The sequence below is a fragment of the Protobothrops mucrosquamatus genome, unplaced genomic scaffold, assembly GCF_001527695.2.
Source record: "Protobothrops mucrosquamatus isolate PMUCROS unplaced genomic scaffold, P.Mucros_1.0 scaffold1123, whole genome shotgun sequence".
Taxonomy (NCBI): Eukaryota; Metazoa; Chordata; class Lepidosauria; order Squamata; family Viperidae; genus Protobothrops; species Protobothrops mucrosquamatus.
The window spans coordinates 155,925-170,640 of NW_015387341.1; the positions used below are offsets into that span (position 1 = coordinate 155,925).

Below are 14,716 nucleotides of genomic sequence, written 5' to 3' on the forward strand. Positions count from 1 at the left end.
CAGTTGGTGAGCGGGGGGTGTGTGTGGCTTCGCAAGAGGGGGGCTGCTCCCTTGACAGGGCAATGCAGGGGCTTCAGAAAGCCAGCTGGGGGTAGAAGCCACCACTTGGGGGAGCTTTTTCCAGAAATATCCCTTCCCCCCCCCCCCCATGGGCAGCTCCTCTGCAAAGCCCCCAGGATCTCAACCTTCGCTTTTCAGTTCATTTTGTAAGTTTATCCACGTTGATGAAATAGCCGGTTGCTGTTTTTCCCTTAAAGGACCCGTTTTCCCCCAAAGACGGCTCCTGCCTTCCTTTGTCTCCAGCTCCTTCCAAAGTGTGCGTCAGTGGGATGCCTTGATATGTGGTTCTACCCCCCGGGAAGGTGGGGGGGGGGTGTTGCCCTGCTGTGGAAACAACTCAGTCCTCTGACAAGTTTGGGAAAGGAAGAAATTGCTGCTCCTGGGACGCAGGGTATGGAATGACCGGGCCCCTCCGATCCCAGTCGTGGCCGCAGGGCGAGGGCAGCCGTCGTCCGCTTCGAGGGAGGGATGCTTCGAAAACCATCCCCCAAATCATAAACGCCCCTCTTAGAGTACCCCTGGCCGAGTCCGTCGTAGCTTTGAACCGTTGTTTTATTGCACACGAAAACACAATCCGGAGACGTGCAAGAGGAGGCCGTGCAGGGACGGGGCGGTTTCGGGAGGGCCGGCCTCAGCCCCCCTTCGTGGGGGCCCAGCGGGGGCAGACCCCCTGGCAAGGCGGTGTGGGTCCTTCGCACAGGCGGTTGCGGTAGCGGATGTACTGGCCTTGAAACTTCGAGTGGCGGAAGCAGAGGGCTGCGGCTTTGTCACACTCGCAGGTTTCCCTCCGGCACTCGGTCTCCCCACCTGGAGAGGAGAGGGGTCCGTGAGGGGGGGGTCTTTCCTCGCCTGGTTTTGATCTGGGAGCCCCTCCCATCCAACTGGGACCTTCCCCCAAATTTGGAGAGGCGGTTCTCAAACAGCATCCCTGGGAGAAACACTTCATCGAAAAGAAATCACGGGCGAAAACGTTCCTCACTTAATGACCGGTTGCTTAGGGACGGTTAGCAGTTACAATGGAACCCCCCCCCCCAAAAAAAGGGACTAATGACCCAGATTCAAACTCCTGATGCCAGCCCTCTCCCTGGCCATGTTTTAAGACAGCCTTTTACCCCCTTGGTAAAATAGGGGGTATAAAATAGCTGATCTTCCCGGCCCCCTCCAGTCGTGTGGACTTCAAACCCCAGCATCCTCAGCCAGCCTGGCTTTCGCAGGGGATTCTGGGAGCTTTTCACTGTTACCAAGTTTGCGCCGACATGATTTGTGTTCCCACATACCACAAGTGACGGTGTCTTTCCTGATGGAGTAGAAATATTTTTCCATTTTGGGTTTGCAGTGGCGCTGCGACAGGGCCTGATAGCAGCAGTCATGAACTTGGCAACACCTGGAAGCAAAGAACAGAGCCACAATTGTGCGGCCAAGGTAACAACATCACTGTGTCCGTCTCTGGGGCCGTTGGGCGCCTGCCTGGGACAATATTTTGAAAGCAAACTCTGAAAACGTGAGCGAAGGCCGGGTGGCTTTGTGGTTTTTACAGGGAATAACTGGTTTAAGGTCACTTCGGGACCCGGGGCCACCTCGCCCGTGTCTGGTTCCTGAATTTTATCCACTGTAACTTTGAACGGTCACTAAGTGAACAGTTGTAAACTGAGGACTGCCTGCCACTCCGCTGGTGCCCGCCGGACGCGAAAGAGAGCAGAGGTGGGCAGAGGTGCCCTCTGAGAAATGGGGGGGCTCTGGAGGAGCTCCTTAGATCCACAGGTGCCCCTTCAGCTGAGGAGAAGCAGGGACCCCTCCCAGGTCACCCGAGGCCCCGCCCCCTTACCAATCGGTGGCATCCACCGGCTGCCGGGAACCGCCCAGCCCGCAGTAGCAGCCGTAGCCGTTGTAAATCAGGGGGCGTCTTCCGGTCAAGTGCTCGATGATGTGGCCAAACTGGATCAAATTGGCGCTGGCCAAGAGCGGAACTGGAAGGGAGACCGAGAGGGTAGCCATCGCCCCACTCCCGGCTATTCCAGCCCGGGTCACCCCCGCCCCGTCCCCCAGGCGGTCCTCTCCTGCTCCCCCGTCCAAACAGGATTTGGCCTTCCCTGAGCGTGCAATTCTGACCCATGCAGGGCTGGAAGGAAGGGACCTCGGAGGCCTTCTAGTCCAACCCCCCTGCTCAAGCAGGAGACGGAACAAAATTGTGCAGCTCTTGGAGCACACGAGGCTCCTGGATGTTCTCTGAGCTGGGTTGTGTTGTGGCAGATGTTTCATCACCAAACGAGGTAGAATTGCTGATGACGTTACCTGGCTGGGTCATGAAACGTCTGCAAGGAAACCACCAGGCCCAGAGAGCGCCCAGGACCCCCCCCTCGCCATTCAACCCTGAGCTGCAAATATTCCTTTATTGATCTGTAAAACTCCAAACACCCTTCTTCCTCTTGGCGATTCTTCTTAATCTGGGCTGTTGGAATAATATTCCCTGAGCANATAAGGAGATGTTTGCCCAGTCCTTGTCCTCAAAGGATCTTTTGATGGCTTCTCAGCCCCTGGCAAAATTCCAAGCTGGTGGAACTGGGGAAACTGGTCCGTGGGCCCAATCTGACCTGGGGCAGAGCTGCGGGTGAGGTCAGCTGACCCGGCCTCTCCCAAAGGCCATGGAAACTTTGGCAACTGGATATGAATCTACCCCGTGGTTGACCTCAGTGCTGTGACGGCATCTTCCCTTCGCTCTCTCTGTCTTTCTGGACACCTGGGGGGGGGGCTAGTCATTGAGGCACTTATGGTGCCCCTATAACAAAGTCTAGCACAGGGGTAGTCAACCTTGGCTCTTTTATGACTCGTGGACTTCAACTCCCAGAATTCCTGAGCCAGCTTAGCTAAACTGGCTCAGGAATTCTGGGAGTTGAAGTCCACGAGTCATAAAAGAGCCAAGGTTGACTACCCCTGGTCTAGCACATCGTCCTTTATGTTCTTCCTAAGAAAAAATATTTGTGGGATCACTCAGGACTTTGGAAAGATGGACAGCGACTTCCGGACGACTTCTGGACTCGGTTTCCCTTTTGGCAGGCTCTCCAGGGTGCGTTTGTGTGTGCGTTTGTAGTTTCCCCACCAGGCTTAGCTTACACACAGGTGGTCCTCGCCTTACGACTGCAATTGAGCCCAAGATTCCTGTTGCTAAGTGAGACATGTGTTAATTGAGTTTTGCCCCATTTTACGACTTTTTTGCGGCAGTTGTTAAGCAAATCACTGCAGTTGATAAGTTAGTAACCTGGTTGTGAGGTGAATCTGGCTTCCCTATTGCCTTTCCTTGTGAGACGGTCGCAAAAGGGGATGACATGACCCCGGGACACTGCGACCGTCATAACTGTGAGTCAGTTGCCAAGTGTCTGAATTTTGATCAGGTGATGCTGCAATGGTCGTAAGTGTGAAAAACGGTCGTAAGTCACTCTTTTCACTGTAACTTCAAACGTTCACTAAGTGAAATGCAAGCCGAGTCCTATCTTCCATTTGGTCTCCAAAGGAAGCAGACTCGGTCCTCCAACTTCCGGTCCTTCTCCCAGACGGCCAGAAATGGGGGTGTCCTGTGTCCACACCCCAGGAAGCTGTTTTAAGCAGCCAACAAAACGCAAACACAACGCTCTTGCTCTCTCTCCCTCGGCCTGTGTGATGCCGGCGGTGCCAGCAATTGCTTGTGTGTGTGTTTATTTTGCACGCCCTCTATTAAGCGTGGAATCGGCCTGGAATAAAAACACAAGGAAAAAATGCTGGAATAAGTTTTAAAACCCGCAGTATAAACAAAGGAGCTGCTGTGCAGGTTGTGCGGTTTTGCTTGGTAAAAAAAAACACAGGGAACCAGAAGTTGCCTTTAAGCTTTACGTGTTTATTCAGCTGAACAAAGACCCATTAACCGCACCGTCTGACTTTTCCAAGGCCCTCGTCAAGACGATGAGCTGAACTACCTGCAGGGCGAGCGGCTGCTTCCACTACCTGACCCAATGCGGCCGTGGCAGAGCCAGCTAGCCTTCCCCCCCCCCCCGTCTCATAAAGCTGCTGCCGTCTGTGTGCAGGTCCCTGTCCGCATCCCCTCGTGCCTGGTCAGTTCAATCCGGCTGGCCAGTGAACACTACAGGAATAGTTCGCACACAGTCATGATCTCCATCCTGTGCCAGTTGGGGAAGAGAGCTTGCTGGATTGAACCTGCCCTGCACTTGATACGAACTTGTCGGTTGTCAAGGGGAGCAATCAGATACTGCTCCAGACGGGGGGCTACAAGCCAATGGCCCCCCTTGGAGGCTAACAGTTCCTGGATGGAATGAGGTGTTTCCACTGTGGTAGGGGCCCCAAAAGTTAGTTGTTCAGCAGCCTCCAAAAGGAGAACGGCAGCTGCTGCAGCCCAAAGGCATGCCGGCCATCTTTGAGCAATAATAATAATAACAACAACAACAATAAAGTTGGAAGGGATCTTGGAGGTTATCAAGTCCAACCCACTGCTCAGGCAGGAAACCCTATACCATTTCGGAGAAATGGCTGTCCAGTTTCTTCTTAAAAACTTCCAGTGTGGGAGCATTCACTGCTTCTGGAGGCAGGTTGTTCCACTGGTTAATTGTTCTAACTGCCAGGAAGTTTCTCCTTAGTTCTAGGTTGCTTCTCTCCTTGATTAGTTTCTATCCATTGCTTCTTGTCCTGCCCTCAGGTGCTTTGGAGAATAGCTTGACTCCCTCTTCTTTGTGGCAGCCCCTGAGATACTGGAACACTGCTATCATGTCCCCCCTCGTCCTTCTCTTCATTAAACCTGACATACCCAATTCCAGCAAACGTTCCTTATATGCTTTAGCCTCCAGTCCCCTGATCATCTCTGTTGCTCTTCTCTTTTTTTCTTTCTAGACTCTCAACATCTTTTTTGCATCGTGGTGACCAAAACTAGATGCAGTATTCCAAGTGTGGTCTTACTAAGGCATTGTAAAGTGGTATTAATACTTCACGTGATCTATCCCTCTGTTCATGCAGACTAGCACTGTGTTGGCTTTTTTGGCAGCTGCAGCACACTGCTGGCTCATATTTAAATGATTGTCCACTAGGACTCCAAGGTCCCTCTCACAGTTACTACTATTGAGCAAGTTACCCCCGATATGATATGGACATGTAAACCAAAAAGAACGGATTTACATCTTGGAATGAAAAAAGTGGTAACTTAAAGTAAAACAATCTATCGCGGGTCACAAGTTCAGACAGGTCTAGGAGGACATAGGATTCGGACAGAAGACCTCACAACCGATAAGGACGGTCGAACCATAGCAGACGTTTAAACTACTCAAGGGGTACTATGCCCTCGTCCAAATTGTTGATGAAGATGTTGAAGAGCACTGGGCCCAGAACAGAGCCCTGGGGCACCCCACTACACACTTCCCTCCATGTAGATGCGGATCAAGTTGTTTGGAGAAATAGGCCACTGGATGAGACCAAGTACCACTGACCTTTGGCTAAGATCAGTGTCATGCCTAGGCCTGGTCAATAGCGGGAAATATATATAAGGAGCAACCACAAACCTCAGAGCAACCACAAGTTCAACACTCACAAGCACGAGAGTACAAGGTTAGCCCCCTTGCTTTCTAAACACCCCCAGACATTGGCAGGCGGTTAGGTGCGGCTAAGGCAAACTCTTCCACCCAGCTTTGGTGAACGATGGGAAATGATTCAAGGAAACATGCACACTTTTACACACACACACACGCACGCACGCACGCAAACACAAACACACTCCCCTAGGAAAGCCTCTGCAACAAAACAATGTGTATCTTTGTATCTTACGCTATCTTCAGCCCTCCTGAGCATGCAGGAACCAAGTAAAAGGGAACCAAAAAAGAAGAAAAAAACTGGTTCCTACTAAAATCCACAGTGAAGAGTCAAGAAGGGGGGGAACCTCCAGGAAATCCCGGAGCGCGCTTGGCGCCTTCCCCTTTCCTGGGCCTCCCTAGGACCAACCGAGCACCTCTCCTGGAAGCCTGGCTCGCCAAAAATGCTGTGCAGCTTCTGAGGTTTTGCTTGATAAAAACATTCAGGAAGTTTCCTTTAAGCTTTACGTTTTTATTCAGCTGAACAAAGACGGGCTCCTCTAAAAGAGAGAAGCCCCGAATGAGAAGAAATCCTTGTATTTATTCTTTCTGATTACATAAGCAATCCACCGAGCAAAGATCAAGATTTCACCCAGTAAGTCTGGCACACTGTAGCTAAGAAGGGAGAAAGCAGAAGTAGCTAAAAATGTTCCCTTTGGGGGGTTTCCCTAAAGACATTGTATGTTCCTCGGTGGGTTAAAACATGGGGTGTTTTCCTTGCTGCCCTTTCATGATCCTGCATCCGTGACTCTGCAAGTGCCCAAAGACAGCAGGGCCACCTACACATATTCACAATTGATACTTCCTATGCTGTCTCCTAATTCTGGGTCAACAGAGCCTCTGGCAGGAAAATTTTTAATGGGGAGTAAGAGTTCTTCTGATGCAGGGATTCACACCCCTGCCCATCAGCCACTCCTACTCTTCGGTGGTGGCATGAAAAGGGATCGGACCCTCCCCTCTGGTAAAGTCTTCCTCCCCCCCCACAAAAATGCTTTGTGGAAGAGAAGATTTCTCGCGCAAAGGGGTTCCATGAGGACTACAATCTTAAATGGTTTTTTAAAGCTGCTCTGGGGCAGAGCCTCTCCGTGTCTCTTTCGGTCCCCAGGTTTTCAACTTGACTCTGTATCCTAGTTCAGTGGAAGGAATCCTCTCTAATTCCTTTATTCAGAACCTTGAGGACTATAATGTTAATTTTCTGAAGTTCCCAAATTGACAAGAGGGAAGCAGGAAATCTTCAGTGGGCAGCCGGATAGGCAGGTTTCCTATCTTGTGTTTGCATTGTACACAAAGATGCGTAGTAAGAGAGACTGCAAGCCGATTGAGTGCAAAGCTGGCACCTGTTTATTACTCAGTATTGCATTCAGAATAACACAATTATGATTGTGTAATTTGAGGGGTTTTTCCCGGCCTGCAGAGACTTAGCATTTCTCTGAAGGGTCCGTGCAAAGAAAGTCCGGGTAAAACATATATCTTTTCTTGTACGTGCGCAGATTATGTCCTAAGCAGACTGCCGCAGCCCTGTCGCACTCACAAATCTTCTTCTCACACTCGGTGCCCTCTCCTGCAGGCAGAGCAAACCCTGGTTAATCCTGTCCACCCTCTTGGACAGCTCAGCTTAGGTCTGCAAATCCTGGCCTGGCCACCAGAGGGCAGTGGAGATGTAGGAAATCCTGATTGCGGCCCCCTGGTGGACAAGAGTTTTGCACCCCAGAGCAACTTACACGAAGGCACTGTAGGTTGCCCAAAGATGATGAAAGGATCAACCCCACCTTGGTTCTGGCTCGGGGAGCATTTGAACCCGGGTCTGTGCATCCACTCACCGCAAATGATAATCCCGGTCTTCCAGCTGTAGGAATAGATGTCCGATTTGGGGCTGCAGTCGGTCAGTTTTCCATAACAGCAGTCGTGCACGAAGCAGCAGCTGGAGGGAGGGAGGGAGGGAGGGAGGGGGCGGGGCAGAGTAAGCCAAAAGAGGGTCCCCCGTCCAGCAATGGGGGTGAGGTGCTGGCACCCCAAGATTGGAAAACGATTGGAGTCCCCACCGGTCCCAAGAACCCATGTGAAATCATTTGCAATGGAGATATTTTGTAGAGGCAAAATAAACACACACACACAAGCAATTGCTGGCACCGCTGGCATTACACAGGCCGAGGGAGAGAACGCGACAGTGTTGTGTTTGCGTTTTGTTGGCTGCTTAAAACAGTTTCCTGGGGTGTGGACACAGGACACACCCGTGTGGGCTTCGTGATCCCATTTCTGGTCGGCTGGGAGAAGGACTGGAAGGTGGAAGACCGAGGTTGCTTCCTTTGGAGACCAAATGGCAGCTAGGACTCGGCTTGCATTTCACGCTTGCTTCTCCCCACCACCCCTGCTGCAGAGGCAAAATAGTGTGTTTGTGTGTCTGTGTGTCCGTGTGTATGTTTGTGTCCGTGTGTGCCTTCTCCAAGCTGGTTCCTTTCCAACATCCGGAGTTGTGACAAACCCTGGATGGTGACTGAGGACGATGGGAGCTGTTCTGGGGTCAGAGGAAGGGACTCTTCCTCGTACAGATGGTCCTCGTCTTACAGCCACAGTTGAGCCCATTGCTGAGCAAGACAGTCGTTAAGTGAGTTTCGCCCCCTTTTTATGACCTTTCTAGCCACTGCGGTTCTTAGCTTAGCAGTGCAGTTCTGAGGGGAATCTGCCTTCTTCCCCCTTGATTTTGCTCATCCAGAGGTCGCAAAAGGGGGATCACGTGAGCCCGGGACTCCGTGACCGTCATAAATATGAGCCAGTTGCCGAATGTCTGAATTTATTTCAGCCTCCCCCCCCCCCTTGAAGGGAAGAAGGCTTCCTCACGGCCCTGCTGGAGGGATTCCACCTTCCGGTCATTGGGCGTTACGGGCTTACCGGTCAGTGGCGTCCTTTGGCTTGCCTTGGCCCCCCCAGCCACAGTAGCATCCGTAAGAGCTGTAGAAGGGAATAGCGTTTTTCTTCGTCATTATCTTGATCATTTTATTGAATTGCAGCAGGTTCCCTTCAACTGGAAAAAGACAGAAAGTGTCAGCCTCCCTCGGCTTCTCCGTAGGGTTAATGGCAGATGCTGGCAGTCCTCGCTTAACGGCCACAGCAAAACAAGATGAGGTGACACGATGCCTCGCTTAACAGTGAATTTTCCTGTTCCGATGTCGGTCACTAATGTCAAAGCCAACCTGTAACCCCTCCGTTTCACCTTCTGCAAAGAGAGCAGAATTAGCTGCCCATTTTACAGTTTTGCTTCACTCACCGCCCAGCAGCAACACGGCCACTATCCAAAGAGTCCTCATCCTCCCGAATCCAGACCTGGGAATGGACAGACCCCGTTAATCGCCTCCGCTGGTGAAAAGTCTGGAAAATGGTCCTTAGAACGGTCACTAAACGAACGATTGTAAGTCAAGGATGACCTGTAGGCAAGGATCAGAAGGAGAAGCCGGGCAGGGGAAAATGGCAACGATGTGGCTATTCACACCTGTGCTCTGCTCCTCTGCCCCCCTGGAGACACGGCTGGCCCCTTTTATGTGGTAGGGGAGGGACTTCCCCAGTCCTCCTGGCAGGTGATCCTCGCTGTCACCTGGCGGGCCATCTTCAGGAACTCTCCACGTGGGTTTCCTTCCCGTCTCCAAGCGAGGATCCCGAACTTCCGTCCCTTGGGGCATCCTCGGGTGGCAGATGGAGTTGGGGGTCTCGTGGGTGAGATTGAGGAGGGGGCTTTGCACCTCTTGAGTAGGATCCCTTAAGGCCAGGCAGTTCTCTGTTGGGTCCACCCAACCGCAGAGCATTTTCCTAATCTGGGTGTGCCAGATGTTTGGACAAAATGAGGCCATAAGTTGGAATTCGTTCCTGGGACCTTAAGGCCTTAAAACAGCCAAGTGAGTTCCTGCTTCTTCCCCACTGCTGCGTTTCCTAACACTGATGAAAAGGTTTGGAAACCTTGAAAGGGGGGGTCTGTCCTGAGGGACCCCCCTGTTTTCAATTACCCAGGGGTGGATTAATCCATTAGAAATAAATCCTGCAATTTAATGCAGTAGTCCTCAAATTACAGCCAGAACTGAGCAGCAACGACCCCATAGTCCTCCTCCTCCTCCTCTCTGCAGCCCCCTCCCTTCTACCATTCATGATCTTCATCAAAAAGAAATCAGGTGAAAATGTTCCTCGCTTAATGACTGGTTGCTTAGGGATGGATAGAAGTTACAATGGACCCCCCCAAAAAAGGGACTTATGACCCAGATTCAAACTCCTGATGCCTGCTCTCTCCCTGGCCACATTTTAAGACATCATTTTACTCCCTTGGTGAAATAGGTGACAAATTAAGAAATAAATTTTGGCTGCTTAGCAACCATTCTGCATTTATGGCTGTTTGCAAGCCTCCTGCAGACCCCTGGCTTCAATGTATGACTTTTTTTCTGCTCAAAATTGTTTATTTTCAGGCAAAACAATGCCCATTGTGGACGGCTTTGTTTGGTTAACGACCCTTGCAAAAAAATCCATAAAATCTTGTCAGTCGTAAGTCAAGGGTCACCCATAATACTACATCGGAACGTGGGCACCGTGCTGTGTGATGCAAAGGGCCGGGCCAGCTGACCTTCCCGGCCCCCTCCAGTCGTGTGGACTTCAAACCCCAGCATCCCCAGCCAGCCTGGCTTTTTCAGGGGATTCTGGGAGCTTTTCACTGTTACCCAAGTTTGCGCCGACATGGTTTGTGTCCCCACGTACCGCAAGTGATGGTGTCTTTCCTGACGGAGTAGAAATATTTCTCCATTTCAGGTTTGCAGTGGCGCCACGACAGGGCCTGATAGCAGCAGTCATGAACGCGGCAACACCTGGAAGCAACGAACAGAACCACAATTGTGCGGCCAAGGTAACAACGTCACTGCGTCCGTCTCTGCATCCGGGGCCGTTGGGCGCCTGCCTGGGACAATATTTTGAAAGCAAACTCTGAAAACGTGAGCGAAGGCCGGGTGGCTTTGTGGTTTTCATAGGGAATAACTGGTTTAAGGTCACTTCGGGACCCGGGGCCACCTCGCCCGTGTCTGGTTCTTGAATTTTATGCACTGTAACTTTGAACGGTCACTAATGAACAGTTGTAAACTGAGGACTGCCTGCCACTCCGCTGGTGCCCGCCGGATGCGAAAGAGCAGAGGTGGGCGGAGGTGCCCTCTGAGAAATGGGGGGGCTCTGGAGGAGCTCCTTAGATCCACAGGTGCCCCTTCAGCTGAGGAGAAGCAGGGACCCCTCCCAGGTCACCCGAGGCCCCGCCCCCTTACCAATCGGTGGCATCCACCGGCTGCCGGGAACCGCCCAGCCCGCAGTAGCAGCCGTAGCCGTTGTAAATCAGGGGGCGTCTTCCGGTCAAGTGCTCGATGATGTGGCCAAACTGGATCAAATTGGCGTTGGCCAAGAGCGGAACTGGAAGGGAGACCGAGAGGGTAGCCATCGCCCCACTCCCGGCTATTCCAGCCCGGGTCACCCCCGCCCCGTCCCCCAGGCGGTCCTCTCCTGCTCCCCCGTCCAAACCGGATTTGGCCTTCCCTGAGCGTGCAATTCTGACCCATGCAGGGCTGGAAGGAAGGGACCGCGGAGGCCTTCTAGTCCAACCCCCCTGCTCAAGCAGGAGACGGAACAAAATTGTGCAGCTCTTGGAGCACACGAGGCTCCTGGATATTCTCTGAGTTGGGTTGTGTTGTGGCAGATGTTTCATCACCAAGCGAGGTAGCTAACGACTACTGCAATGGACCGACCCAGTACTTTGCAGACGTTCCTTTGGTGGTCCGGGTCTCTCGCGGGTCCTGGGGGGGGAGCGGTAAGTTGGGACTCGACGTTTATAAGGAAATAACTAGACATTTTGAGGTTTGTGGGAAGAAGGAGAACCGCTAAGAAGAATTAGACCCGACAACCTTATTATAAGGGACTCGTAATGGAGTTAACAACCCCTAGATCTGGAGAATGTTCCCCTTCCTTGCCTCCGCTGGGTTCTGCCTCGGCCTTTCCTTCGTCCACCCCTTCCCTCCCCGCCATCTTTAAGGCGAGGACCTACCGCAGAGGAGAAGGACTGGGCTGCTGCCTCCAAGCAGACAGGCCATCCTGAAGAGGGTGTGGAGTCTTCCTCCCTTCCTGGATGGAACAGCAAACCGGACAAGAAACTGTACAGTCCTTGGGTTGGGAGGGACCCTGGAGGTCTTCTAGTCCAGCCCCTTCCAGCTGATTAACTCCACTTCCCAGAATTCCAGAGGAAGCCCAACCAGTGGAGGCTTACAGGACAATGGAGTTTGTGGTCCACCCCGGCTCACGGTGGCTCTGCCTTCAGCGCTGAACAAAATGCCGTGAGTGTCAGCCCAAGAGTTGTTGTTTTTTCCTTGACAGCTAGAAAAGTTCAAACTTTGTCAGAGCAGGTCAGGATCTGTCAACCTCGGATCAAAAGAAGGGGAAAAGACACAACTCATCCGGGGAGGCCTGCAGGCATCATCGAGGTGTTTTCAGAGGGTGTGTGCAAAACCAAGACGGTCAGCCAGGCCCACCACCTCCCCAGTCCTTCCATAAAGCTCCAGGGCTACAAATTACACGCAGTCTCCAAGTCAGCAACCCGGAGATGCTAGGAGAAGCAACACCCTTTTGACACTCGATTTGTGGTGGATCTAATTTGTGGTGAACCTTTGAGTGGCGGATACATAGAGATGGAAGGATCCCCCGAGGATGTTCAGCCACTGTCCAGGATCCTGAAGGTCAACCTAGTCATAAGGGTGGTTCGGAAATTACGTAGCCCAGCAAACCCCACTTTGAAAGGACCACAAAGCCCATCCAGATCACTCTCTCCGACAAGCCAGAAAACCAAGCAGGCACATCCACGGCGTTTAATAGTACGGCCCGAGACCGTCTAAACGAATGATTGTAAGTCGAGGATTCCCTGTATTTAATCCTGCTGATTGCAACTTGGATCTGAATTTTTTAATCCAAATTTGGAATAATCCAAATTTAATCCAGTTTAGTTCTTGTGGATGTGGAATATAACTTCTTGACCATCTTGTTTGTCGGTTCGTTTTTCTACCTCAACGCCGCCATCTTGTTTTCCCTGAGTCTGCTCTTCTTCTTCGCCTTAAATATCTGATCTATTTCTCCAGTCGGTCTGCATCAATCCTCTCCTCACGTCTCTCTTACCTTCTTCTGCCCACGTTCTGCTAGAAATGGGGTGCGCAGAGAATCCCACGGGGCTTCGTTTGTGCTCTGCCCACCTCAGAGGACAAGGAAACACGTCCCTTCTCCTCGGCAGTCAGCACGGCTTCCCTCCTTGACCACGGAGAGCCCTTCAAAAGCTCAGCACCTTTGAGGACTTGGGTGGTGTCAAGTATCCGCCCCACAGGACAGCGGGGAGAAAGTTCAAAGGAAGCACTTGAAGGAAGAATCAAGAAGTATTCCTCTACAAACGGGTCAGGAACAGGAGTTTCCTAGAAAACTACCGAAGAGTCGGGGACCGTTTTAAGGTTCGACCACCTTGACCCCTTTGACCAGGCACCCGGGTTAGACTGGACCCCGTCTCGACGCCCACTCCAGTCGACTGGGCCGGAGAGGGTTTCCGGTACCTTTGAAACCGTTGACCTATACTTAGATGACCGTGGTTGACCTCAGTGCTGTGACGGCATCTTCCTTTCGCTCTGTCTGTCTTTCTGGACACCTGTGGGGGGGGCTAGTCATTGAGGCACTTATGGTGCCCCTATAACAAAGTGTAGCACAGAGGTAGTCAACCTTGGCTCTTTTATGACTTATGGACTTCAACTCCCAGAATTCCTGAGCCAGCTGGCTCAGGAATTCTGGGAGTTGAAGTCCACGAGTCATAAAAGAGCCAAGGTTGACTACCCCTGGTCTAGCACATCGTCCTTTATGTTCTTCCTAAGAAAAAATATTTGTGGGATCACTCAGGACTTTGGAAAGATGGACAGCGACTTCCGGACGACTTCCGGACTCGGTTTCCCTGTTGGCAGGCTCTCCAGGGTGCGTTTGTGTGTGCGTTTGTAGTTTCCCCACCAGGCTTAGCTTACACACAGGTGGTCCTCGCCTTACGACTGCAATTGAGCCCAAGATTCCTGTTGCTAAGTGAGACATGTGTTAATTGAGTTTTGCCCCATTTTACGACTTTTTTGCGGCAGTTGTTAAGCGAATCACTGCAGTTGATAAGTTAGTAACCTGGTTGTGAGGTGAATCTGGCTTCCCTATTGCCTTTCCTTGTGAGACGGTCGCAAAAGGGGATGACATGACCCCGGGACACTGCGACCGTCATAACTGTGAGTCAGTTGCCAAGTGTCTGAATTTTGATCAGGTGATGCTGCAATGGTCGTAAGTGTGAAAAACGGTCGTAAGTCACTCTTTTCACTGTAACTTCAAACGTTCACTAAGTGAAATGCAAGCCGAGTCCTATCTGCCATTTGGTCTCCAAAGGAAGCAGACTCGGTCCTCCAACTTCCGGTCCTTCTCCCAGACGGCCAGAAATGGGGGTGTCCTGTGTCCACACCCCAGGAAGCTGTTTTAAGCAGCCAACAAAACGCAAACACAACGCTCTTGCTCTCTCTCCCTCGGCCTGTGTGATGCCGGCGGTGCCAGCAATTGCTTGTGTGTGTGTTTATTTTGCACGCCCTCTATTAAGCGTGGAATCGGCCTGGAATAAAAACACAAGGAAAAAATGCTGGAATAAGTTTTAAAACCCGCAGTATAAACAAAGGAGCTGCTGTGCAGGTTGTGCGGTTTTGCTTGGTAAAAAAAAACACAGGGAACCAGAAGTTGCCTTTAAGCTTTACGTATTTATTCAGCTGAACAAAGACCCATTAACCGCACCGTCTGACTTTTCCAAGGCCCTCGTCAAGACGATGAGCTGAAGCACCTGCAGGGCGAGCGGCTGCTTCCACTACCTGACCCAAGGCGGCCGTGGCAGAGCCAGCTAGCCTTCCCCCCCCCCCCCGTCTCATAAAGCTGCTGCCGTCTGTGTGCAGGTCCCTGTCCGCGTCCCCTCGTGCCTGGTCGGTTCAATCCGGCTGGCCAGTGAACACTGCAGG

General features: G+C 51.9%; 2 protein-coding genes across 2 annotated transcripts; both read right to left on the minus strand.

The window, feature by feature from the left end:
* Positions 1–691: 691 nt before the first annotated feature.
* Positions 692–11,828, minus strand: LOC107291370 (group IIE secretory phospholipase A2-like). Its single transcript, XM_015820366.1, has 4 exons — positions 11,713–11,828; positions 1,886–2,027; positions 1,338–1,444; positions 692–867 (listed from the first exon to the last, which is right to left on the minus strand). Exons 1-4 carry the CDS (start codon positions 11,756–11,758, stop codon positions 692–694), a joined length of 471 nt encoding a protein of 156 aa, XP_015675852.1. The 5' UTR covers positions 11,759–11,828.
* Positions 6,979–9,196, minus strand: LOC107291353 (basic phospholipase A2 trimucrotoxin-like). Its single transcript, XM_015820346.1, has 4 exons — positions 8,926–9,196; positions 8,550–8,682; positions 7,481–7,581; positions 6,979–7,221 (listed from the first exon to the last, which is right to left on the minus strand). The coding sequence occupies exons 1-4, from the start codon at positions 8,963–8,965 to the stop codon at positions 7,079–7,081; spliced, it is 417 nt and encodes a 138-aa protein (XP_015675832.1). The 5' UTR covers positions 8,966–9,196; the 3' UTR covers positions 6,979–7,078.
* Positions 11,829–14,716: the final 2,888 nt, after the last annotated feature.